The sequence below is a fragment of the Amia ocellicauda genome, chromosome 16 (genome assembly GCF_036373705.1).
Source record: "Amia ocellicauda isolate fAmiCal2 chromosome 16, fAmiCal2.hap1, whole genome shotgun sequence".
In the NCBI taxonomy this organism is placed as follows: domain Eukaryota; kingdom Metazoa; phylum Chordata; class Actinopteri; order Amiiformes; family Amiidae; genus Amia; species Amia ocellicauda.
Genome location: NC_089865.1, coordinates 20,406,047 through 20,433,174, shown reverse-complemented (window position 1 = coordinate 20,433,174; position 27,128 = coordinate 20,406,047). Strand labels below are relative to the sequence as shown.

The window sequence follows — 27,128 nt, the reverse complement described above, 5'->3', positions numbered from 1 at the left end:
GTGCTTCTTCTCTGTGGTTATCCCAACAGACTGTTCCTCACAGCTCTAGTCCTATTGGCTAATATCTCTCTGGAGCTGAGGGAACCGTAATAATCTGTGCAAAAAATCCAAACAAGTGTATTCTTGCACTCCTATGGACCTAGCAAGGGATCTCCACTGTAAGATATATATACATGCACATACATACATATTCATTTTAAATAAAACAAATAAAAAAGAAACAGGAATTTGAAGTGTAGCTACCAATATTGCATATTATTTAAGAATGCATTTGACCATCTGGTATTATATATAACTATTTTAGTCAGATAAGCTATGGAAAAATACAAAATGTACAGGTGTTAACTTAATTAGCTTTTCTTTAATTTGTGTCAAATTATACCGAGTGTGAACCTGCATTTTCTTGTTAATTGAAACTCAAAGTCTTGTTGCTACCTCCTATATTATTTTACTATATGTGGGACAATATTGTGCAGCAATACATTACTAGAAATGAAAGATATAGAGAAGATATATTTTGAAGATGCACCACATATGGGATTACAAAAATATTGTAAACCTAATGCAGAGCAGGGAAAGTTTTTCATTTATATTTTCTTGTGAAAACAGTGCCTGGTACAATTAAACCCCATGGGTGGCCCTCAAGTATTGGTCTTGTGTTCTGATAATGTACTTCAGAGCAAACCACTCTTAGTGTGCTAGGTGATTATTTACATCCCTCCTTCTGCGGCTCACTGCAATATAGATTTAAGCTCTACGGTGCCCTGCCCTCACACACACAAAAACAGCTTTGATATTATAGGCCCACTGCCATATAAAACCTATTGCATACAGCAACTGTCATTTCAAACCTCAGTGGGTAACACCGCATTTAGGTACTTTTCAGTCATGCTGTTAAAATCAGGCCCAAAGCATCCCACTTAAATACATTAAAATGCATCAGTGCATCCTCTGTAGTCATCAGGCATTGCTGTGCTACTTTGGGACTTCACATATTGAAAGGAGTTATGAGATGTGTAGTTGAGAAATGTGCTTTCAATTAAAAAAAAAAAAGAAATCATGTCCCTATTAGGTTACAGTATAACAATGTTGACAACTAAGAAATAAACTGAATGGATGTGTTAATATCGTACTTTGATACTTACTGCTCCTACTGAGGACCACACACAGGAAATGATAACAGGATGAGAAGGGAAAAGTGTGACAGCACTGTCAATTTCAAAGGCACTTGAGACTGTCACTCCTTCAGCTAAATCGCTATGGAGTTAAACGGCTTGTTGGCATAGAGTTTTATATAGAGATTGTAGAATTCCAAGGTAATAATAATAATAATAATAATTATTATTATTATTATTATGTACCCATGCATCCATAAATACATGCTGGAACTGACCTTGAACATTTTGGCTTTTGTATATTCACTCCGATTATGTTTTTGAGGGTCAATCTGTTTACACATGAATATAGTTACATTTAACAGAGACATTAGTGATATAATTGTGTGGTAAACAACTTCCAACAAGATGGTAAAAGCTGTCACCTAAAAAGGATGATTTTAGATTAATGGATGGAAAGTTTATATATACACACACACACACGTTTATATATATATAGACGCTGTTCATCAAAACAAGAACAAAATATCTTAGGGAGGCCTTCACCAAGCAGTAGATCGATAAAGGCTGAGGAGGAGGAGGGGGAGGAGGAGGAGGAGGAGGAGGAGGAGATGGAGGGTTGGGAAAGTTATTTGACTCCTTTAATACATCGATTTTAATTTTCTTAAACTAATAATCATATGTTGCACCCTCCCTGTGTAACTCATTAGCTCTACAAATTGTTCAGAACACTTAAATGGTGTGGCTTTTATTATTAGCCGTAATTTATTATTCAATAGCATTTACACAATTCTCTTTATTTTGAGAATATAAGTATATAACAACTATGCCTTCTGTGTGCTGTTCTGGCGCTTTTAAAAATGTCAGTTCTGCCCACAATTTCACACTTGTAAGACTGTGGTTTAAAGAGAGAGAGAGGTTTTTTTTGCCACTCACTGACCTTCTTAAAAATGACAAGCAATTCCTCAGGATACTGTGCCAGCAAACTTACATTTCAATGATTACTGAAGGAAATGGAAAAGCTTCCAAGAAGCTATCTAAGGAGCACTGAATGCTATTTCTTCTTTGTGCTGAAAGAATCATATTTTGTCATTTCTCTGCTTGATGCCTACCTTTCACTGTCAAGTGCCGATGCTGCTCGGAGGCCAATCAGCACAAATGGTTTTGAAAGCAGACAGGCTTCCCACAGCTGCAACTTTTTAAGGTGCTGCATTAGTACAGGCCAATGATTTCTAACAGTTCTGCTTTGGCGTTTTATAGCCGGGCTTCCAAAGCAGGATTGGAATAGATTTTGTTTTTTTATATATTATAATTATTAATCCACAGTTACATGAGGTCTCAGTCATAACTACTGTTCTGTGTCCTGCATATGTACGAAAATATTTTAAAATACAACCAACAAAGGAAGATAAGGGGAAGAAACCTTCACAAAACAGACGTAACACAGAGCGCTCCAAAGATCTTCTTTGCATGGCTCTCTTCCCTACCAGTGTAGAAATAAGACAGATGGCATGGGAAGACAAGTTCCTCACTGATGAGTAATAAGCAGAATTCCTTTTTAAATTAGCCCCAGCAAAATTGCATGTTTAGGATTATTATTAGTTACCAGACCTGTCAATTAGGTTTGTTGCCGGGGACCGGAGTGCAGGCCGCCGATCGAGGTGGTACATTTCTCACGGATCATTATTGTTTTGCTGCAGCTAAAATGACTCGAGCAACAGAAAAATGTATTTGTGTCAGAATCTATCAAATGCGCAATTAGTGCGAAAAGCAGCTGAGAATAGCCTGGATTTGCAGGAAGGCTGTGAGAGTTTAGTTGTTTACCGCTGTGGTATTTCAAAGTAGCACAAGCCCTATATATATTTTGAAGGGTAAGGTTTTGGACTTTATGTTGAGAGTTTCTTTCTTCCAATGCTCGGAGGATCCATTCAAGGCATAGCAAGGCTTATAAATCAGTTATAATCAGAGGAACCCCGACAGCAGAAGCATTTTTAGCACTGCTCAAGCCTGGTACGACTGTAATGATTTTACATGCACTGTGGCACAGTATGCAAGGCTTACCCAGATGCTGTCCTCCTGTCTGTACTGTTTCCAGGCACGCCCTGTGTCGCTGAACAGGAGGAGGTAGCTGGTGACCCAGTCAGAGCTCCCATAGCACCCTTGGGTGGCAATGGCCGTAATCTCCACTCGGTCCCGCAGGTCTACTTGCAGCCATTGATGTCTGTCTGAGACTAGAGGGGACCAGCCACCAGCTCCTGAAACGACGATGAACAAAAAAGACATTACATACTTTTGGAGGATAGTTGCATTCTAACACATGACAGACACACACACATATATATATATATATATGTAATCAATAAAACATTCACTGAAACCTATTGAGAGAAACAAAGCAAACTTCACAAGAATAACAAGAATCCCTGGAAGTCTCCACAAGACTTCAATTTTCTCACACAAACAGAAAGTTGTCCATCTGGGCTTCAGAAGAGAAAGAAAGTGGGAGACGGCATTTATTTTGTTCTGTTAGTCTGACTTGGAAACTATGGCAAATCTCACGGAAACCGACAACTTCAACACTGCGCATTCAGCCAGCCTCCAAAGACACTTTGAGGTCATCTTCCAATAGGAGGTGCCAGCGTTTCTGCACAGTTGAAGTCATTCAAGTTCTTTTAAAAGTTATTCTGGAGGGTAGCTTCAACCTTGCTCAATTACCGAGTTGTAAATATGACAGTTTCTCAATCCAGCCAGGAGAGAAAACCTTCAGTAGGAGATAAAGGGCTCTTTATGAATTCTGTTGTCAGAAGATTCATCCAAATTTAGAAGAGCATTAAGTTAAAAAACCCATACAGGGTCACAGAGCTACTGGATTCTGAAATCCTCACTGGGACGATAGTGATGATGAATGAAAATAGACATTCAAAAATAGACTGGATAGGATCCTTGGATCACTTAGTTATTAATGGACACCAAACGAGCACGATGGGACGAATGGCCTCCTCTCGTTTGTAAACTTTCTTATGTTCCTAATCAGATTCCCAAAATATAGACAATTTTAAATGGTAAGGATGGTATATAATTTCAGTAGACTAGGAACATGTTAACATAAATAGAGCATACAGGGAGTTCAATCTACACAAAATAATGTTACGAACTGTTCTGAAATTGTAAAACGTCTGATTCCCTGTTGAGCATTTGTGAAGTTTGCATACCACTTCGTAATTTGTTCTACGGCTCAAAACATTTACACTTCTCTTTTTTTCCCTTAGCAATTACCAAATGCGTACCCTGGGATATGTCAGTGGTGGGGAGAATATATTTGGCTTCATGAAACGTTACAAGACTCTGCATCTCGCACCGAGTGAGATAGCACATTTAAATGCTCAAATTTGTTTTGCATTTCAATCAGCTACTTGGCTTCCTGATTTAAAAAAAAAAAAAAAAAGTCTTTCAACCTCATAGATTTCATTTTTTCTAATGCTGTGATCAAACATTGAGCTCCCAAATGACAGCCCAATAATGGATTTCTCCTAATCCAGGAGGTATTGACAGACTTGTTGTGGAAGGACGGTGCCTGTCCTCCACTTGGGTAATTGCTTATCTACATTCGGCCAGTTTGCATACTTGGAAAATAGCCCGTCAAACAGAAAATTATAATTATTTTTTTAACCCATTCCAATACAGCACAGACCAGTAACTTGGTAGTATTCCTCTTTCTGATGAGTTTTAGGAGGGACAGGGTCAGTGGGGTTAATGGAAAAGCTTGTTCTGGTGTAAACATTCACAGATTTGATCAGTTAAGGGCTTTGACTGCAAAGGAAAGAACTCATTCCTCTAAATTTAGCTTTTTTTTTTTTTTTTTTTATCCAGTCAGTTGAGATACCCGATTAATTGATTTTAATTGATTGATCAGTTTAATTGATTACAACCAATTCGATAAGCAAAATTTAAATTCAGAGTTTGATGTGGGGCTTTCATGCCATTAAATAAATAAGAACCTCTTTAATTGGATGATAAAATTGATTGTCAATTAAAAAAACAAAAACTATGAAACCTCGAATTGTTTCTTAAGAAGAAAGGACTGGATCTCATACTTGCCTACTCTTATCTGTCTACTTTGAGTGTAACTAACATCTTATTTTTGTGCCTTAATCTCTTCTTGTGTTAAAAAACTGAAAACAATCCCCAATACACGTCTACACTCTACACCCTAACAAAGCTGACAACTATAGGGGGAGAGGGGCTAAGTATGACAGGGATAGCGGGGAGGCATAGCTAAGTGGCAAATAGAAAAGGTGGAAGGAGAATTGGAGGAGATACAGGGAGAGAGGAGAGAGAGAGAACTCTAAATCAGCATCTGCATGTAATGAAACGATCACCAGAAAAGTTTAGATCAGGACTGGTCTCACCTGTTCCTCAGACACCCTATCGTCATCTTAAAGCTAGGGTGCGTAATCCAGAGAGGCCAGCAGTTAGCAAGCTTGTTTTGAAAGCATAGATTTCAAAACAAGCCTCTCTGCCACGATTCGCACACGCTACTCCACTGCTCCGCTCCCTCCACTGGCTCCCGATAGCGGCACGCATTCAGTTCAAGACTTTGACCCACACCTACCGCTGTCTTGACCACACTGCACCAAGCTACCGTCAGTCACTCGTCTCTCCATACATCCCCTCCAGACCACTGCGCTCCTCCAGTGCCAGAAGACTAACTCTGCCTCCTCTCCACTCTCCTTCCTCCAGAGCCGCTCCTTCTCATCCCTGGCACCTAAGTGGTGCAACGACCTGCCCACCGAAGTCAAAACAGCAGAGTCCTTGACCTCATTCCGGCGCTTACTGAAGACGCATCTTTTCTGACAGTACTTGTAATATTAGTCCTCTATCCCTGCTCGATAGCACTTCACAGTTTTTATTATGCTTCTCGCGTTCTTGATTGTTTTCCTCCTTGCTCCCTTTCCCGTAGCCCTTGTCTGTGACCCTACATCTTGACAGCACTTAGCTTTCAACGTCCAGGATGTAGGAAGTCACTTACTGTACTTGTGTAAATTGTAAATTGGAATTTGTAAAATGTATTATTCTGAATTGCTGTTTTAGCTAAATTGATATTGTAATGATTGATGCCTTGTACTTCACTGTATTTTTGCACTTATGTTGTAAGTCGCCCTGGATATGGGCGTCTGCCAAGAAATAATAATAATAAAAAAATAATAATAATAATAATAGAGCCCGCCCTCGCTTCAGAGGTGTCTCCAATGCCACGCCCCCTCTATCACACATGCGCGCACACAGAGCAGAGTCTCAGCGCCAGAAGGAGAGACGTGTTGGTGGAATCGATTGCAACAGTTTCAGATTACCTCATGTCTTATTCGCAGGTTAAACAACTTATTTACGGTTATTATGTTTTTAATAATAGTAGCTGCGGCTCGCCTTCCATTCAAGCGCTTGCTCTGCATAGCGTCAAGGTTCCCGCGCTGATGACGTGTGATTGTCTGCGCGAACAAGTTGCGCAGCGGTATGCAAATATAGATTGACAGACAGGAAGGACATTCTATCATTACATTCGGACCGAATACAATGATTGGTCGATCATTTTTTAGTCCTGTCCCCTCCACAGAAGATATATATTTTTACATTTAGACCACTTAAAGGGGTCATGAACTGAGAAATCAAAATTCCCTTGATCTTTTGACATATAAGAGGTCATTGTACTATAAAAACATCCTGTAAGTTTCAGAACTCAAAACATTCTCGTTAGTATAAAAACAGATTATATTGAAGCCAATCTGCAAAAACGACAGTATGTGGAATGTGCCACTTTATTACGTAAAGTGTGGCTAAACCCCGCCTCCGCAGAAGAAGATCAACGCCTGCTTCTACATTACTGCCTGTTAGCCCCGCCCACCGACGAACGCATATAGTAGGTAAAAACGAGAGGCAAACGCAGGTCTATGCAGAAACCAAAAGATAAAGATGGCTCCGAAAACAACAAGACACTGTGCATTGCCAAGTTGTGGAAAAACACAAGTCTTTGCATTGCCTTCCTTCTGATCCCAACATTAGGAAAGAGTGGATGAACTTTACTTTTAATGAAGTTCCAAACCACGCCAGTAAGGTCCTTTGTTCACTTCATTTTACCGCAGATTCGTTTACAAACAAGGCACAATTCGAATGAAATATAAAACGTGTAATATGCATAAATGTTAACAACATAACGACACAAACCACTTTCTGTAGCTCTTCGGCTAAACTCTAATATAATGTAATAGGCTAAATACCTCACAAATACATAAAGTATAAATATAAATAAAGATGATTATTTACCACGCTGACGCAGGCTGTAGTATCCTAGCCATTTGAGGTGCAGGTTCGTTGTCTTGTGATTCGGGATCAGACTCTGGTTCAAACATGTTTGACTGAATTTCACCGTCTGCCATTTCTAAACATCGGAATTTTTCAAAACAATTCCACACGTGTACTGACGGGGAGTTGAAAATGTTTAAATCATCATACCAGTGGGCGTTTACTTCCGAGTCTACAATCCGCCACACCTATTCAAACGGTGTGTTCCGATGAGGGAGGTCAAAACAGGACAGAAAATAGCCTATTACTTCTAAATTATGATGTTTTTTGATGTAAAAATCTTGATAGCATTATAAGGGAACTTCAGAGAACAGTACAAAATAAAAAAAGACAGTTCATGACCCCTTTAAAGTATTGATTGCTATCAGGATGTGAAGAGACTTTCAACCAGTATAACAAAAAATGCATTGCACACCCTACCTTTAACTGAATGAATACTTTTTTTTAATGAAACTTATTTTTCCTCTAAAAAGTTGCCCGACTTGAATGTATTGATAAACGTTTATAGACACCTCACAGTGTCCGACGGTTTCAGAGCAGAACACAGTCAAAGAAGAATTTACCATTGATTAGGTGACAGGGAGGTCAATTAAATTACCCAGGGCTCAGACAGAATGGATAGAGGTACACACAGGTTTCAAGGAATGGGTTTTGGGACGTCTTGGGCTGGGTCTTCACTTCCTCTGTAGGACAATGCATGAGCAATGAAACTACCTACAACCATTTTGAACTCTGTCACTGCAAATAAATAAATGCACCCAATAAACCCCCAGAATCACATTTAAGAACCCGTTCGGAGACTCAATTCAGGTTTTTTATAACATAAAAGCACAGGGTTATAGAGACCATGGCATGACAAATGTGTACCATTGATGTGCATTAGGGCTTGTAAGAGATTTTGTATACAACAGGCATGCACAAATAAATACTACAACTAAATAAAATAAAAAAACTGATGAGTGCTCCGTTTTTTCCCCCAGATTGCTTTGAAAATACTTCTACAGTCAGCAGTAGGTAAAAGTGGTTGACATTGGTTGTAAATTTCAAATATAGTTTAAGTGAATAACTATGTGCCTGATGCCAAAAGCAATTGATTCCGGCACACCCCAAGAGTTTGGCATAAACTCTGATACTCCCCGAACAGAAGGACATTTTTATTCTTTATACATCATATGAACTTATAACTGGTAAACAAGATATCTGAGGAAAGAAAAATAGGTATCAAATGCCCTGAATCTTACCATCCCTTCTGTTGAGCTTGGCAAAGCGAGAAGAGTGACTGGACGAGAATTTTGATGAACTTTCAAAGGAACTGGGAGGCAGTGCCGACACCAACGGTTCATCACAATTATCTAGGAAGGAAGTGACAGAGACACAGGTAAAGACCAACATTTTTCCCCTTTTTCCAACTTACACTGCTGTGAAGCCAGAACTAACATGCCTCTCTCTTAGGACAGCTACCGGAGCACTGCAGGCTAAAGTAGCTGAAATGATTGCAAATGCAGTCAGTCAGTAAGCCCATTTTCAAAGACAAAATTCACTTTGCCCTCTAATTTCACAGCTTGGAAGAAATACCATGGCCTTTTTTGGCAAGAGATTGAAGCCGTATCAGATGGAAGATTAAGGATTCGTCGGTATCCTGTCGAGTAGAAGTCAGGAGAGATGTGTGGTTCACTGTTACATATTTCAATCTGTCTGTCTGTCTGTCTAATCAGAGCTTTATCATTGCTACGCATGTATTAAGTGATCAGTGTAAACTTCAACAACAAGTGATCATCTGTTTTACAGATTATTGTAATAGACCTTGTTATAGAATTTAAATAGATTATTTTTAGAATCATGATGGAAATCAACATGGACTTTTACTTGGTTTTAACTAACAGTCGCCCCCAGATGCGGATACAAATTAAAGGGGAAAGTCAAGGGGCAAAGAGCAATTACATATACAAATAAACTGAATATGTTGCTTGCAACTCTTTGGATTTTAGCTTTGCACTTGCTGTGCATTTGATAATCAGCTGCTTACCAGAGAGATCTGAACATTACAGACATTGGATTGCATCATTATTATGCACACCAAATACATAGAGCTTGTTCTCACAGTAAATAACCAGTCAGGGAACTTAAAATATCGTAAAATGCTCCATTGGCAGACCCACACATGATTATCTGCACCACATAAATCTGCTGCAACATGTTTTATAGATTGTATAGCTTGTAAACTACACCAGACTGAAGCGATAGCAAACTGAAATGCTTGTTCCCGCCAACAGCTCTACCTAGGCTAACTTTACTTATCCCAGCTTGGACCTATATTGTGTCAATCACACTACTTCATTAAGTATTTCATTTTACAAGTCACTGCCATGGGTATCAAACTGGAAAAAGCCAATCAACTGTCCACCAGTTTCCCCATTTGGGATGATAACTATATAGAGAGACTCCCTAAACTTTTTTGATACTGCTGAGGCTTGTGAGAGATACCAGTCTGCACAATTTTGCTGAGTCTTTAAAAAGCCTGTCTGTGACAAATGCAGAATGGTTGAGGCTTCAGCAAATCTGAGAAAGAACCGAATGGCTTTATAGATCGTTTCAACTCGCAGTTGAGACGGAACAAATCCAGAACGGAGCTGCTAACAGTTCAGAAGAGCCACATTGGCAGAGGTCAAACCTGAGCGTCACAAAACAAGCACATCTTCACATATTCTGCTGCCAAAACAAATGCTTCTTTTGAATGAAATACTTGATGTCCATATTCGGGGTCTGCCTTTGGGGATGTTATACTTCACTGGCTATAAAATTGTTCTCTCTAACTGTGAATGGTAGATCAGTTGCTATTAAATCAGGATTGAAAACAGAAAAAAACAGTTAAGGGAATGCATCTGCCCTTTCTTGTTTATTAATGTGTTTAGCTGTTTAATATCGTATACTGTATTATTGTCTGCTGTCACCTTCTATCATATTTTAATTTGCCACTCTAATTGCATTTTCTACCATCAACAACTGCTCCAAAGTTCCCTGGAGGATGAATGCTACAAACTTACCTAATTTAAGTATATTCATTTGAAACCATAGGGCTTCTTCAATTTGGGGAGGGCTTTTTTGATGGAATAGTTTACAGGAGTGGATTCATGAATTCACTGAAAGACGACGACAGCAGATAATGAAATATGCAACAAGCAGTAAATTAAAGCACAGCGAAAATACAAATGATACACAGTCATGAGTTTGGGGGACTCCATACTGCAACACTAATAAATCAAGGAATGAAAAAGTAGTTCCCCTTTGGAATTTGATTCCATATATGGCCTGACTCAAAAACGGGTTCTCCCATTTGCTCATGTGCGACCTGAAACACATTTACAAGGAGTGAAAAGCAATCAATGGATGATTAACTAAGCCTTTTTTCACCTTTACATTCAGGAGAGCATGGACAGTTCAATATTAATAGGGGGGAGTGGACAACTTCCTATGCACTATAAAAGTCTATTGGCCTTCCACTGGTGTTTGAGGGACTGAATCCCAGTTGATGGGAAAATGAAAGATCACCTAACTACATCAACCGCTGCTTTCAAACACTAATCTTAGACTACTTCATGTTCTTTGCTGTTTTGATTTCTTTTTTAAGTAAGGAAGACTAGCATTAATCTTTGAAACTAGCTCCAAGTGTTTAATAGAGATGGGGGAGAGACAGGGGGATGAGAAGAATGTGATGTGAAAGAAGCCATGATTTAATCCTCAGGGTTCCTGAAGAGATTGATTTACACACAGACATATACTCCAGAACCACAGAAACAGGCCTGTCACCTCCTGTAACGCGGTTAAAATTGTCAATGGGTGCAAGATCTACCCAAAGTCAATAATTCCGAAATACTTGAAAGGCAAAGGACAATAACTTCCTGGTACTGAGTTTTGCCTTGAGGTATAAGCGGTTCCACACTGCTGCACTGAAGGTCCTGGAGTTTTAATTAAACATCAGAAGAGTAATTGCTCGGCAAACTTGAAAGCACCAAATGTAAAGAAGCACTGCTAAAGTGGGATTTGGAATTTCACTGGAGGTAATGACCTAGCCCTGCTTATCTCGAAATTAGCTTATTTAAATATACAAGGCTCGTAATGATACCTCTTGAAATAAGGAGAGAGACAGTGAGAGGAGATGACAATAAAATAATGATGATATTACTGCATCTACGATCACTACCATTATTCATAATAAAAATAACATTATTTTCTGATATAGACTATTTGTTGTTTAATGCATTCCTGGAAATTAACGTACAGTTAGGTCCATAAATATTTGGACAATGACACAATTGTCATCATTTTGGTTCTGTACGTCACGACAATGAATTTGAAAGGAAACAATCAAGATGTGCTTTAAGTGTAGACGTTCATCTTTAATTTGAGGGTAGTTACATCCAAATGAGGTGAACAGTGTAGGAATTACACCCAATTTTAAATGTGGTCCCAGGGGCTCAAAAGTAATTGGACAAACTAACATAATCATTAATTAAATTGTGAGTTTCAATACTTGGTTGCAAATCCTTTGCAGTCAATGACTGCCTGAAGTCTGGAACCCATAGACATCACCAGATGCTGGGTTTCTTCCCTGGTGATGCTCTGCCAGGCCTGTACTGCAGCTGTCTTTAGTTCCTGCTTGTTCTTTTGGTGTTTTGCCTTCAGTTTTGCCTTAGAAATCAAAACAACCCAATCAGAGAGAGAGCAAAACTAAGGCAAAACTGAAGGCAAAACACCAAAAGAACAAGCAGGAACTAAAGACAGCTGCAGTACAGGCCTGGCAGAGCATCACCAGGGAAGAAACCCAGCATCTGGTGATGTCTATGGGTTCCAGACTTCAGGCAGTCATTGACTGCAAAGGATTTGCAACCAAGTATTGAAACTCACAATTTAAATAATGATTATGTTAGTTTGTCCAATTACTTTTGAGCCCCTAAAATTGGGGGGACCACATATAAAAATGGGTGTAATTCCTAAACCGTTCACCCAATTTGGATATAACTACGCTCAAATTAAAGATGAAAGTCTACACTTAAAGCACATTTGTTTCCATTCAAATCCATTGTGGTGGCCTACAGAACCAAAATGATGACACTGTGTCACTGTCCAAATATGTATGGACCTAACTGTATGTGATGTTTATGATCCACGATCCCATATTTTCAAAGGCATGACTGATTCGGATATATATAGATCGAAGAGTGTAAACATCTTGGAGAGGCCTTCATCCAGCAGTGGATTGATATGGGCTGATTGTGTGATATGCAATCAGAAGCTAAAGCTGTAAAGCTTGCTTTTTTTTCTCAAATAAAAAGCAAACTGTGTCTCACAAAAGCAACGGAGAGAAAGCTCAGAATGTTGATCAGGGTCTCACAAAATGTATTTACAGTAAACGTTAGAATGGATACTGTAGGTATCGCATTTGCTTTTCAGGTTAGTAATTTATTTCGGTGTTTTCACATACGCAGTGTTGACTGCAATGTTTCTTTGGTTAATATTATATTGCAGAAATTAAAAGTAACAAACACATTATTTTAAACATACAAACAAATACAGTTTTATCTAGATCATTTTATACTGTGTGTTTGTTTGGGTTCCTTCTGAAGAAAATATTTTCATTTCAGTTTGGACATAACTTGATGAGCTACAATATCGATTATGACCATTATGGTCATACCAAATGTTTCTTTTTGTGTAGGTGATTTATCACAGACACCTGTTTTGTTTGTGGAGAAAACACTGGCATAAGGAAGTTACTGTTTACCTTACAAACACATTCCATTCCAAAAATCAGACTGACATAATGCACGTTCTCTTATTCATACAAGCCAGCGTAGGCGAATGGGATGATTCAAATTATGCAAATGTTGGAATGCAATTCAAAGTGAATGAATGTTACATTGTTTACTTGCACAAACAATCTCCCCAACTGTTGCTGGAAAGAGGAATATAATTTTTTTATGCTGTTTCTCCAACAGCCATGGACACAGCAAGATGTTGTGTAGTCTACAGAGCCTACAATTACTATAAAGGAGTAAGAGGAACACTAACACATGACTCGAGTTGCCGTGAGGAAGACAAATTTGGTATTTTTGTAGTTATCCAGGAAATTATCTGAAAGCACATCCCAAAATACTGCAGGAGAATACATGTTGGAGGTTGAGATCTGCCTTTTTTGTTAAACATTTTATAGTTATAATAGATGCTTATATGATTGACTTATGCACTATAGCCACCCGTAAAGGCACTCATAGTTTTGGGAACTTTACATATTACATAAAAAAAAACATAAAACCATAAGCATCTTCACTTCTTCCCATCTTTTACGAGGTTGTTCTAGGTTTTTTTTCATCTCTTGGGACCCATTCTACAGCTTCCTTTGTCCATCTTTGGTCTGTTTTTCTTGCAGCCCATTGTCATTTAACATTTTCACACTTAATTGGAAAACTGAGAAAGACTATAGGACATATACACTCACCTAAAGGATTATTAGGAACACCATACTAATACTGTGTTTGAACCCCTTTCGCCTTCAGAACTGCCTTAATTCTATGTGGCATTGATTCAACAAGGTGCTGAAAGCATTCTTTAGAAATGTTGGCCCATATTGATAGGATAGCATCTTGCAGTTGATGGAGATTTGTGGGATGCACATCCAGGGCACGAAGCTCCCGTTCCACCACATCCCAAAGATGCTCTATTGGGTTGAGATCTGGTGACTGTGGGGGCCAGTTTAGTACAGTGAACTCATTGTCATGTTCAAGAAACCAATTTGAAATGATTCGACCTTTGTGACATGGTGCATTATCCTGCTGGAAGTAGCCATCAGAGGATGGGTACATGGTGGTCATAAAGGGATGGACATGGTCAGAAACAATGCTCAGGTAGGCCATGGCATTTAAACGATGCCCAATTGGCACTAAGGGGCCTAAAGTGTGCCAAGAAAACATCCCCCACACCATTACACCACCACCACCAGCCTGCACATTGGTAACAAGGCATGATGGATCCATGTTCTCATTCTGTTTACGCCAAATTCTAACTCTACCATCTGAATGTCTCAACAGAAATCGAGACTCATCAGACCAGGCAACATTTTTCCAGTCTTCAACTGTCCAATTTTGGTGAGCTTGTGCAAATTGTAGCCTCTTTTTCCTATTTGTAGTGGAGATGAGTGGTACACGGTGGGGTCTTCTGCTGTTGTAGCCCATCCGCCTCAAGGTTGTACGTGTTGTGGCTTCACAAATGCTTTGCTGCATACCTCGGTTGTAACGAGTGGTTATTTCAGTCAAAGTTGCTTTTCTATCAGCTTGAATCAGTCGGCCCATTCTCCTCTGACCTCTAGCATCAACAAGGCATTTTCGCCCACAGGACTGCCGCATACTGGATGTTTTTCCCTTTTCACACCATTCTTTGTAAACCCTAGAAATGGTTGTGCGTGAAAATCCCAGTAACTGAGCAGATTGTGAAATACTCAGACCGGCCCGTCTGGCACCAACAACCATGCCACGCTCAAAATTGCTTAAATCACCTTTCTTTCCCATTCAGACATTCAGTTTGGAGTTCAGGAGATTGTCTTGACCAGGACCACACCCCTAAATGCATTGAAGCAACTGCCATGTGATTGGTTGGTTAGATAATTGCATTAATGAGAAATTGAACAGGTGTTCCTAATAATCCTTTAGGTGAGTGTATATCTTCAGAATTCACGCAATAAGTTGAATTGTTCTCAGGTCTATCTGTGTGCAATAAAAGTGGTTCATATGATTTCAGATTAAATAAACCTGTCTCTGCATAGCGTTATGTCTGGCACAAACCCAACACAGCACATCTCCCAGGTAACACCATCCCTACTGTGAAGCATGGTGGTGGTGGCATCATGATATGTGTAAGCTTTGCAATAGCATAGACTGGAATGCTTGTCAGGATAGAGGACAAAATGGATGGAGCTAAATACAGGCAAATCCTTAAGGAAAACCTGCTTCAGTCTTCAAAGACCTATGACTGGGTAAGAAATTCACCTTTCAGGATGACAATGAACCCAAACACACAGCTAAATCGACACTGGAGTGGCTTATAAACAGGAAAGAACAGTCAAAACCTGGACTTGAATACGATTGAGAATCTGGCAAGATGTGAAGATGGCTGTCCACCAACGATCCGAAATGAGCTTGAACACGTTTGCCAAGAAGAATGGGCCCAGATGTGCAAACTTGGTGAAGACATACCCCAAAATACTTACAGCTGTAATTGCTACCAAAGGTGGTTCTACTAAGTATTGACTACCTCTCTGTTCAAGATATTTTCTTTTTATTAACTGCTGTTTCACAATACAAATGATCTTGCCTCTTCAAAGTGTTGAGCAGGTTGAATCAAAGTAATATATATATATATATATGACTTATCAATGGTCTAAAATGTATTGTGTCAAAATAATTATAAACAGATAGATATGAGTATAGGGCATTTGACTTGTAACACAGCTAAATTCATATCAATTAAGTCCTTTGTGTTTTAATTACAATTGGTGAATTACAACATTAAACTATTTATGATAGTTCTAAAGCAATTTTCTCTACAGTACTGGAAGGTCTTGCATTTAAAACATTACAAAAGTACATGCATATATACATAAATACGGCTGTTTAATCCAATGCCAGGGATGTCTAAATTCTTGTTCAATGTAAATGCGAATGAAATGTTAATACGTGTGCTGTCAAACATCAAAAGCACTGTAAATGTACCCCAGTGATACCCGCCATGCCTGGTTTTATGTACACACTCCAATAAAGATATGTTAAGTCATCACTGGGGAAAGCTGGCTCTTCGGAGAAAATACTGACATAAAATTCTGCATTTGTATTTCTGATTGTGAAAAGCTCGGAAATGTTGAAAGTGCCTATAATCGTCTTTAGTTTAGGTGGTCTTTTGTAGATGTTGTTGTAAGCCTTCTCAATTGTGTATATTCAAAATGCCCATGCTTTCTATTTGATGGATATATTCTGCTCCAAAGGGATCCATACTTTGCTTTAATATCAAATTTGATGTATAGCAATGTACAGTTCAGTGTTTTGATTCTTGTTCTGAAATGCTTCAGGAAATCAAATGCATACGCCCTCATCTGTATAGTCTTCTGGGTAGTTCACATTAAAACAAACAATATAAATATAAAAAATACAAACCCTTGGTGGTTTGTAAGAGGAAAAAAAACAGGTTTGTTAAATGTTGAGTCAAATCTTAAGATCTACATTTTATTATGAGTTAATACTCATTTCTAAGTATATATGTGATGTATAAGTAATACAAGAAGAATCCTAATAGTAGCGGCAGTTGCAGTGTTAGTAATGATGTTAATAACAGTAGAGTACAATCGCCAAACATTTAAGCAATTAATAAAAACAGTTCAAGAGAAAAAAAAAAAATATTATACATGTATTGATTTTGAAGTGCAAGCCTAACTCTTACTATTTGAATGAAAAGGGTCTTCAGGTTTTAGTCCTTCTGAGAGCTTAATTATTTAACTGAGGCATTTGTTTTCCTAATTGGTTGGCACCCACATCATTACATGGGGAAATTCAATCTACCTAAGAAAACAGCCAAACCTGCAGGGTCTAGGAACTGGCTTGTATATCACTGTTCTCATATGCATGAGAAGGATGCGACTTTGGCCCTGCTTTAGATTGTGTGTCCCAATGTAATATTAAATAGATAGGCAATGGCGAAAACATTCAACTACTTGATAACTAAAGTTCAATTGAATGTTAATGTAATATCTATCTATATCTATTGTGTCAGCATGAAAAAAAAAAAAGATCAGCCATCTAATGTGCAGATTTCAAGGTTCTATAGATATTTGAATGTTAATAGATTATCAGTTGGAAATCAGTTTAACATTAATCTGTGCCCCGCAATCTAAAGTGTCACAGTGACTTATTTGGTAAAGGTAGCACAGCTCTGGAGCTGTAATGTGCCACTTCTGATGCACACAGCTCCGAGGTTCTGCAGCAGATCTCTCCCTGATTAAGTCTGGTTACAGCTCCGCCTGCCAGAGACACCCGTGTCTTACTGCACCCTGCCTGGGCCACAGCTCGGCGCACCTGCCTCACACCCCCCCAGTGGCCTGCTCCCCCTGCACTCGCACTCTTATTAGATCATATTTCTCATATCTCCACAGAACTGCAGGGTGTCATTATGAATAAATTACCGGCGACAGTTGCTTCCGTTTCGGCTGCGGACTCCAGCGCATGAAGCAACGGGAAACGGTTCCCTGCTGCAGGCTGCCTCGGCAGACACGCCGACGACAGGCTGAAATATCAACAAATACCATAGGAGCAACTGCACAGACTGCAGTGTTACACACAAGAGACAAAAAAAGATTTTAAAAGGGTTAACATGCATGTAAGAAAGATGTCATCATGTTACAGGTCTCCTGCTCTTTAGGTTAAAACTGTGCGGGTATACACAATAATATATAAATGGTAAAAAGATCCACCCCCCACCCCCAAAAAAGTCCCGGCAGCCTCCCCTTGAGTCCTAATTCTAGTTCAATTCCAGTAAGCTGATTATACAGCCAATTAACCTTTCAAAAGCATTCTGAATGAGTCTGACATCAAAAGGAATTGCTTTCATTTAGTTTTATAGATCCATTTTCTGAACTTAAAGTGTGTGAGAGAGAAAGAGAGAGAGAGAGAGAGAGAGAGAGAGAGAGAGAGAGAGATGTTGGAGTAGGAAAAAAGGAGAGAACGGCCTTCAGCAAGCAATGCCGACTTCCCCTCAAAAACGCTCTCTGATATGAGAGCAAACGCGCAGAAATAGAGCAGATTCACCTCCGAGCTGACATTTCATGTTGGCAAAGGGAAAATGTTCATAAGCAAATGTTGTTGGCTAAGTTTTGCATCGAAGGGGGTGGGGAGCTGTTTGAAAAGCAGCACTAAGCACTCAATAAGCACAATAAAGACAAACTGCAAAAAGGTCCTGTTTTGATGCTTTCTGCCGTGAAGCCCTAGATAAATAAAGGAATCATGAAACTTTACACCTCCGTTGTGTTTTTCATTCACAGATTTGGAACTCAGGCATGTATTTACTCCTGCGATAAAGGACAGAATACACCCATAGTTCTTCTGATGATGATACACGACCGCAGAAACAACAAATAAGGATTAAGAGCATGTGCATTCATGTGAACTTATCCTGTAAAAAGGCATTTTTGACTGAATACAGAATATTGTTTTCATAACAACAACGAATACAGATTAACTGCAGTATGCAGAAACAAAGATAAGTGGTTTAATTCTAAACTGAATTCTAAATACATACATACCTTCAAATATATGTGCATACATACACGGATATATACTTTCTGGCCCTTTATAAGAGTTTCGATTTTTTCCTACATTACTGAACTTCCTACCCAGCATGCATCCTAAGTCCCGTCTCACACTTCAGCAGGTGCAGATGCACTGGTACTGTGTGGCATCTGAAATCACCTTCCTAGCAGTCTGCACCACAGACAATTACAGATTGATGTGTCTGAATGCCTCTTGAACCTCCCCCACCTTGTCAGATTGATGTCCGTAGCTGCCCTCACCCACCACACATTTTTTCTTCAAGGCTACTACTACTCTCTGGGTTCCAGAGGTGTTCAAAAAGAAAACCCCTTGAATTGTGGGAAATTTGAAAGCTCATGCTGACCCATTACCTACCAATCGAATGCATGTTCCACTACACACACACTTTGTTATTATGACACCCCCTCCCCAATTTCTTATTTTTATTCATTTTCATGTCAGATTCAGTTTTTATTCAAGGGAAAACAAAATGGTGTATCCTGTGGACTGGTAGACAAAACGGGCACAAGAAACTGGAGCCAAAAACTTTGAAAAGAAGTGACTTACACAAATTTCAAGCTAGGTTCTTTTCAGAAGAATAGTGCCTGAACTGAAATAGATGTAAACTTATTTTAACCTCATGTCAGAAGAAAGAAAGAGGGAGAGAAAAAATCCTTTGCTTAATTATAGTTGCGTGAAATATAATTCTCGCAGTGTGAAATTATGGGATGTTCACATATCAATGCGAGTTAAAAGAGCGATCTCTTCATGTGTAATCGCAATAGCTTCGATAGATTAAAAATTGTTTCATTCACAAACAACTTTGGCAAGCAAGTAGCATATGTGATTGCTGATTTCATTCCCCATTAACACCAAATGATGACCTAGCAGTGACAAACCTGTCAGTGTGTTGAAAGAGATTCCCAGTCAGATCAGTAGCAATGAAAAACTGCTATCCGAGACGTGCGTTGACACACAGAGCTGTGTGAATCTAACTTCAGTGACGACACCGGCACACATAAGCATGCGACACTGCATACACTGACATGTCACCACAACCACCACCACCCCCAAAAAATGACATTCAGGCAACCTTTACAGTGATAATTGATTTTGCAAAGGAGTCAGATGACAGTGAGTCACCAGTCTACTTGTCCATAAAGTAAACAGACAAAAAAAAAAGGACTTTGGTAACAACTGTTTCAAGTCTCTTTCTGAAGTGCCAAGCTGTGCATAACTCTTGCTGAGGAATAAAGCCAAGCAATTACAGTCACTTTAATCAACACAGTTGTCTCATATCTAATTCTTTGAAATGCTCCACATATGTTATGCTTTATGTATTGTCTTTCTGTTTATTGATCTTGTTTTATAAATACTTATTTTACCAGTTATTATATTATTGGTGCCGTACACTGCAGAAAGTCAACTCGGAGCACAGCGTCCATTTCTCTGACAAATTAGAAAGCAAACAGGGACATGAAACTATTGCTAGCCTGGTAACTTGACACAATAACAAACTTCAGAATATTCCTGAGATTCAGGACTCGGATGCATTAAAACATAAAATGAGATGCTGGGTAGAAGGAGTCTGCTGCAAGCCTTTGTCAGCTGTTTTGAAGAAACATAATATTGCATCAGATTAAAAAAAAAAAGCTTTTATCGAAGCTTGTATGCTTTCTGTTTAGGTTTTCCATCAGGTAATGGATTTGGAATTTGCAACTGAGGGGCAAATAGTTTAATACGACTTATCTGAACAAATACCATTTTCAAAATCACTAATTTGGGTAAACAAATACAATAAATTATCAAATAAATAATAGCAAAATATATTCCGTTTGAAGTTTTTAGAAGTTGCCTGGCAAAGCTATAGATGCATCTCAAAACAGTTGCATGCCTCAACATTGAAAAGTCACCATGCAACCAAGGAGGATATTTTAGCTATATTATAAACTGTGATAGGTAATGACAATATTAAAACTGAAAGCTGAGAACAAATTCCCCATGACAGCAGGCTTCTGAGTCATGGCAAGGGAATCAGACTTCTCCATAAAGATTTTATTATATATACAGTGCAGGGTTGCTTTTGTCAGACTATTGTAAGTCCTCATTTGATTTTTAAAGTTACCAAATTGCTACCCATTGTATCATTTAATTTCCCATGTAATTACATTTGAAAAACCCTGCGTCTCAGTAGACTTTTTTATGAAGACATACAAAAACTATCTCTCTTCTCCTGAAGTCTATGGTTATACAATTAAATGTCCAGTATTGCAGAAATGTTTTTAGAAACAAAACAAAAGAAAAAAAACCTTGGGGTTACACTGCCTACACAATTGAGTTTGGCATTATCATGACTCTAGAGATGTCAAGAGGATTGATTTCTGAGTGTGAAACCTGATATCTGTAAAGCTATTTAGCTGTGAAAGAAAGACAATGTCAAACTTGTTATGATGAATCAGGAAAAGATATATAGTGCCGATCCCTGCCATATTTAAATGCTAACAGAAATTTAGTATTTAAGCAGCACAACACTAAGCACAAAATTAAAATCAATTAGCATAGCTTGCATGTTGCATCATACAAGGCCTGTTGCAAGTGCTCATAATTTCAATTTATACCCATAGTGTTGACTGAAGACATCAACTACTGACTGTCAGCTATCATATGGTTTCTTCGAAATTATATATATATATATATACCTGATTAATTGATATCAGGTGGATATACGGATACTTAAGAGTGAAGTTGAGAGAGCTTTGGTGTGGTGAAATAAATTAGATGGCTGCTCAAGGTAAAATACAACTTGAATCAATAGATGTAAAACACATGATTAAAAAATCTATCTAAAGAGTAACTCAGCAACCCATCTGGACAACGTGGTGAGTTACAGCTAACAAATTCCCATGATTTTTTTAATAGATTAACGGCCCTCAATCCCCGGCAGCTGGATTGCCACTGACCAAGGCAGCAGTCATAAGAGCATGAATCCACAGAAGAGGGTGCGAACAATCAGCAGGTACGGACAAGCTGCCATCATTTTCTGACCCTGCTTGCATACAACTGCAAGAATCTCTCTAGTGATGCAACACTTCCAATGGGACATTAAAGGACTTGAAATTAGGAAATCAGGAAAATAACTAATTGAACCACTAATTGAGTGGCCACATTACATTTTACCATGGCACAAAAAATGGTCACACAAGAACAATTTGCAGATTATAATTTTCACTTTGACATTATGGACATTTTCTGTGTTGATCAATGGCAAAAACTCCTGATTAAATCCATTATGATTTCATGTTGTAATATTAGTCCTTTTAATCCCCATTAGATAGCACTTTATCATGCTTCTTGCATTTTTTATTGTTTTCCTCCTAGAATTTGTAAAAAAAACACAAATTCTTTCTCCAAGAAAAAGCCAACAAGAGAATGGACTTGGATGAGTCCCAATGGATGAAAAAGTGAACACCTTGATGAACCATAAACATATAATAGAAGACTTGAACGGTCCTAAACAGATTCCATACTGGAAGTGACCACAGAATAGTTCAGTGCAGAATTCATCTCAATGCCAGAGTGGAAAGAAGACAACTAATTAAACCAAACAAGCCAATTGACATCATGAACCTCAGAAATTGTCAAGCGGAGTACAAATTAGAATTGAATAACACATTTATTGTACTTTATGACCAACAAGATGACCTAGATGCATCACAGTTATGTGATAAAATACTGAGTGACATAAGATAAGTGGAGCATCATTCTCCATCACAAGAAAGGAGACAAAACTGAAGAACTAGAAAGATGCAGATGAGCTTCCTCTGTGCCTGGGCTTTGTTGACTATGAGAAACCATCTGAATCAATAAATACAATCTCGAATGAAATCTATCTCTCTCATTAAATATATCTACAACAATGCTACATCAACAATCCGACTGCACCAAGATGCTGACCAGATCAAGATTAGTAAAGGAGTATGCTGAGGAGACACAATCTCTCCAAAACACTTCACCGAAACACTTGAACATGTTCAAGACTTTGGACTGGGAAGGAAATGGAATCAAGTTAAATGTATACTACCAGTGCTCACTTATAACTGTGAAACCTGGTCACTAATAGCAAAAATGATACAGAAACTGTGGACGACACAAAGAAGCACAGAGAGATATATGCTTGGAATAACAAGAAGAGACAGGAAATGGATGGATGAATGGATCTGAGAACAAACCAAATTGTGACATAATTTAAAGTGTGAACATGTTAAGATTGCAATGTGCCAGACACTGCAAGAAGAACAGATCACAGATGGACAAAGGAAGCTACTGAATGGATACAAAGGCATTAAAAAAGACCTAGAAGACGAATACAGAATAGATGGAAAGACGAAATCATAATGTTTGCAGGCATGACATGGAAAAGAGAAAACTCTTATTTGAGACTACCTAACACCTCAACACAGAACGGATGTCTCACTCATATACCATACGACATCACAAGACAAACAGCAACCAATCCAATTCACAGTCCGTAATCAAACCCGAGATCCTAAACCAAAGTTCGATACCGTCAATCAATTCCACCGGGTATCCCTCACTCGCTCCAACTCCCAGGGGCTCCCCTCCTGCCATTCCACATCAGGAGTCGGGTCAGTTACTGTTTTATCAAGGGAGGGGGCAGTCATGGAGGGAAAAGCAGGTCAGGTGCTTCCCTTTAGTCTCTCGCAATGGCAAAATATTGAATATGTAGTAAAGTACACTTTATAACAACATGTAATGGAACAAGACATTTTCTTCTGGTAAAGGATTGTATCGGCTGATTGTTTTTAAGGGCACTGTGACCACCACTACATGTTATGATATTACAGACAGCAGTGTATTCACAGCAGCAATGAACTTTCTGGTGCAGATCCATAAGTCTTCCAACACAATAACACCACACAATAAAGCTGTGAGTGTTACAACGTTGTTAAAGGAGAATAGCACTGAACATGAGTGCTCAGAGTTCAAACTTCAATCTGTACAGCACTGGCACAGCCAATCTGAAAGGATCCACATATACCAATATATCTCTCTGTGCTGTGAAAGATATGGCATTGTGTTAAACTAGCAAAGAATGAGTGTGCAGTGGTGGGATGACAACCCATTAAATACATCATGAAACATTGCCTCTCAATATCTATCTGTCGCTTCTTGTACTTTTCGTTACATAGTGCATATTCTTCTTTGAATTACTTTTTTTTCTTTATACAAACTTGTTAAAATGTAATTATCCTGTGATGAATTAGTATTTACTGACAATTATCATTATTGGATCTAGTATGCAGTAGACTAAAACACAAACATAAAATTATTATAAACAAAGCAATACATTGTTTTGTTTATGTAAATACATCAACATTAAGAATAGTACAGATTCAATTTATGTAAAACATCTGTATTTTACAGTGCCTATAGGAAGTGTTCACCCCCATTGGATTTGTCCACATTTTGTTGTGTTACAACCGGAAACATTGATGCATTTAAATTGTTTTTTTTCCCTTTGATTTATACAATCTATGCAAATTTAATTAAAACACAAAGGACTTTACTGATATGAAGTCAAATACCCTACTCATATCTATGTATTTATGATTATTTTGACACAATACATTTTGCAGCCTATTTGTCATATATGTTATTCAAACTGCTCAACACTTGATAATTTTAATTGTGAAACAACAGTTCATGAAAATAAAGCAACTGAAATATCTTGAATAGAGACGTATTCAACCCTCAGAGTAAATACTTGGAAGAACCACCTTTGGCAGCAATTGAGTCTTTTGAGATACGTCTCTACCAGGTTCACCCGTCTGGATTGTGCCCATTCTTCTTGGCAAAATTGGTCAAGCTCTGTCAGGTTAGATGAGGATCTTTGGTGGAAAGGAATATTCAAGTCTTGCCTCAGACTCTCAATCGGATTCAAGTCCAGGTTTGACTGCGCCAGTCTAGCACATTCACTTTCTTGTTTAAAAGTAACTCCAGTGTTTCTTTGCTCATTGTCCTGCTGAGAGGTGAATCTTCATCTCAGTCTTGGATCTTTGGCTCACTGAAACAGGTTTTCCTCAAGGATTTGCCTGTATTTAGCTCAATTTATTTTGCCCTCTTATTTTGCCAGACAGGTCTCACAGTCCCTGCAACTGCAAACCATCCCCATATCACGATGCTGCCACCACCATGCTTCACACGTAGGCATGGTGTTACCTGGGTGATGTGCTGTGTTGGGTTTATGCCAGACTTTTGCATGCTTTGCCAACTAGTTAAAGTTTTGTTTCACCAGATGACAGAATTTTTTGCCAACATCTCCCACATGCCTTTTGGCAAATTCCAAGCAGAATTTGACATGGTATGTCTTCCTTCTTGCCACTATTCCACGAAGGCCAGATTTGTGAAGTACCTGACCTATTATTGACATATGGACAGTTCCTTCAATCTCAGCCATGGAAAGCTGTAGGTCTATCAGAGCTGTCATTGGCCTCTTGGTGGCTTTGTTGACCAATGCCCTTCTATATCCAACTGCTCAGTTGGGAGAACAGCCTGCTCTAAGCATATTCTGTGTGCTTCTATATATCTTCTACTTCTTATGGATCAACTTGACTATGCTCCAAGTGATATAAAATGATACAAAGATTCTAGAACTCTATTAAATGGAAATAAATGTTATCACTGTCAAATGGTTAGTAGTTAGTAGTAATAACATTTATGTATAGGCTATGTTCCAATACTGTATCTATACTTAACACCAGGCCTTCTTTGTTTATAAGAAACAATTTAACTGTGTCTATACACCCAGCTCACCTCTTAGGGCACCTGTACAATTAAATGTGACATCTTGAGGATGGCTTTCATTAAAAAAAAGGTTGTGAAAAAACACTAATTGATTTGCATGGCTTTCTAGACCTTTTAAGTGATTTGGTTTTGTTTCCTTACATTTTTCAATTTACTAAGCACTTTACACATGAAGGGCCACAAACAAATCCATTTATAGAAAATGCCTCTCAACACAATTTCACTGTACATTACCTCAACTTGACATTAAGTAACCCAAATAATAAACAAAGACATGTAAACAAAATTAAATATTAATGTTTTCACAGGGAGAATCTAACCTTAGTCAGCAATTTTGTTTTGCCTTCACTTCTTAAACACTACCTTCATTTCCTGTGCGTTGGATGTTCTTGATTAATATACAAATATACACTCACCTAAAGGATTATTAGGAACACCTGTTCAATTTCTCATTAATGCAATTATCTAACCAACCAATCACATGGCAGTTGCTTCAATGCATTTAGGGTTGTGGTCCTGGTCAAGACAATCTCCTGAACTCCAAACTGAATGTCTGAATGGGAAAGAAAGATGATTTAAGCAATTTTGAGCGTGGCATGGTTGTTGGTGCCAGACGGGCCGGTCTGAGTATTTCACAATCTGCTCAGTTACTGGGATTTTCACGCACAACCATTTCTAGGGTTTACAAAGAATGGTGTGAAAAGGGAAAAACATCCAGTATGCGGCAGTCCTGTGGGCGAAAATGCCTTGTTGATGCTAGAGGTCAGAGGAGAATGGGCCGACTGATTCAAGCTGATAGAAAAGCAACTTTGACTGAAATAACCACTCGTTACAACCGAGGTATGCAGCAAAGCATTTGTGAAGCCACAACACGTACAACCTTGAGGCGGATGGGCTACAACAGCAGAAGACCCCACTGGGTACCACTCATCTCCACTACAAATAGGAAAAAAAGGCTACAATTTGCACAAGCTCACCAAAATTGGACAGTTGAAGACTGGAAAAATGTTGCTTGGTCTGATGAGTCTCGATTTCTGTTGAGACATTCAGATGGTAGAGTCAGAATTTGGCGTAAACAGAATGAGAACATGGATCCATCATGCCTTGTTACCAATGTGCAGGCTGGTGGTGGTGGTGTAATGGTGTGGGGGATGTTTTCTTGGCACACTTTAGGCCCCTTAGTGCCAATTGGGCATCGTTTAAATGCCACGGCCTACCTGAGCATTGTTTCTGACCATGTCCATCCCTTTATGACCACCATGTACCCATCCTCTGATGGCTACTTCCAGCAGGATAATGCACCATGTCACAAAGGTTGAATCATTTCAAATTGGTTTCTTGAACATGACAATGAGTTCACTGTACTAAACTGGCCCCCACAGTCACCAGATCTCAACCCAATAGAACATCTTTGGGATGTGGTGGAACGGGAGCTTCGTGCCCTGGATGTGCATCCCACAAATCTCCATCAACTGCAAGATGCTAT

The 27,128-nt window shown here is 38.7% G+C and overlaps 1 protein-coding gene across 1 annotated transcript in view; it reads right to left on the bottom strand.

Moving 5' to 3' along the window:
- The window catches only part of LOC136711176 (contactin-associated protein-like 5), a 129,747-nt gene that overhangs the window by 82,151 nt on the left and 20,468 nt on the right, over positions 1–27,128 (bottom strand). The window contains exons 2-3 of the mRNA XM_066687235.1: positions 8,714–8,824; positions 3,177–3,370 (exon numbers count right to left, since the gene is read on the bottom strand). Coding sequence (XP_066543332.1) covers positions 3,177–3,370; positions 8,714–8,824 — 305 coding nt within the window. The remainder of the gene's footprint in view (positions 1–3,176; positions 3,371–8,713; positions 8,825–27,128) is intronic.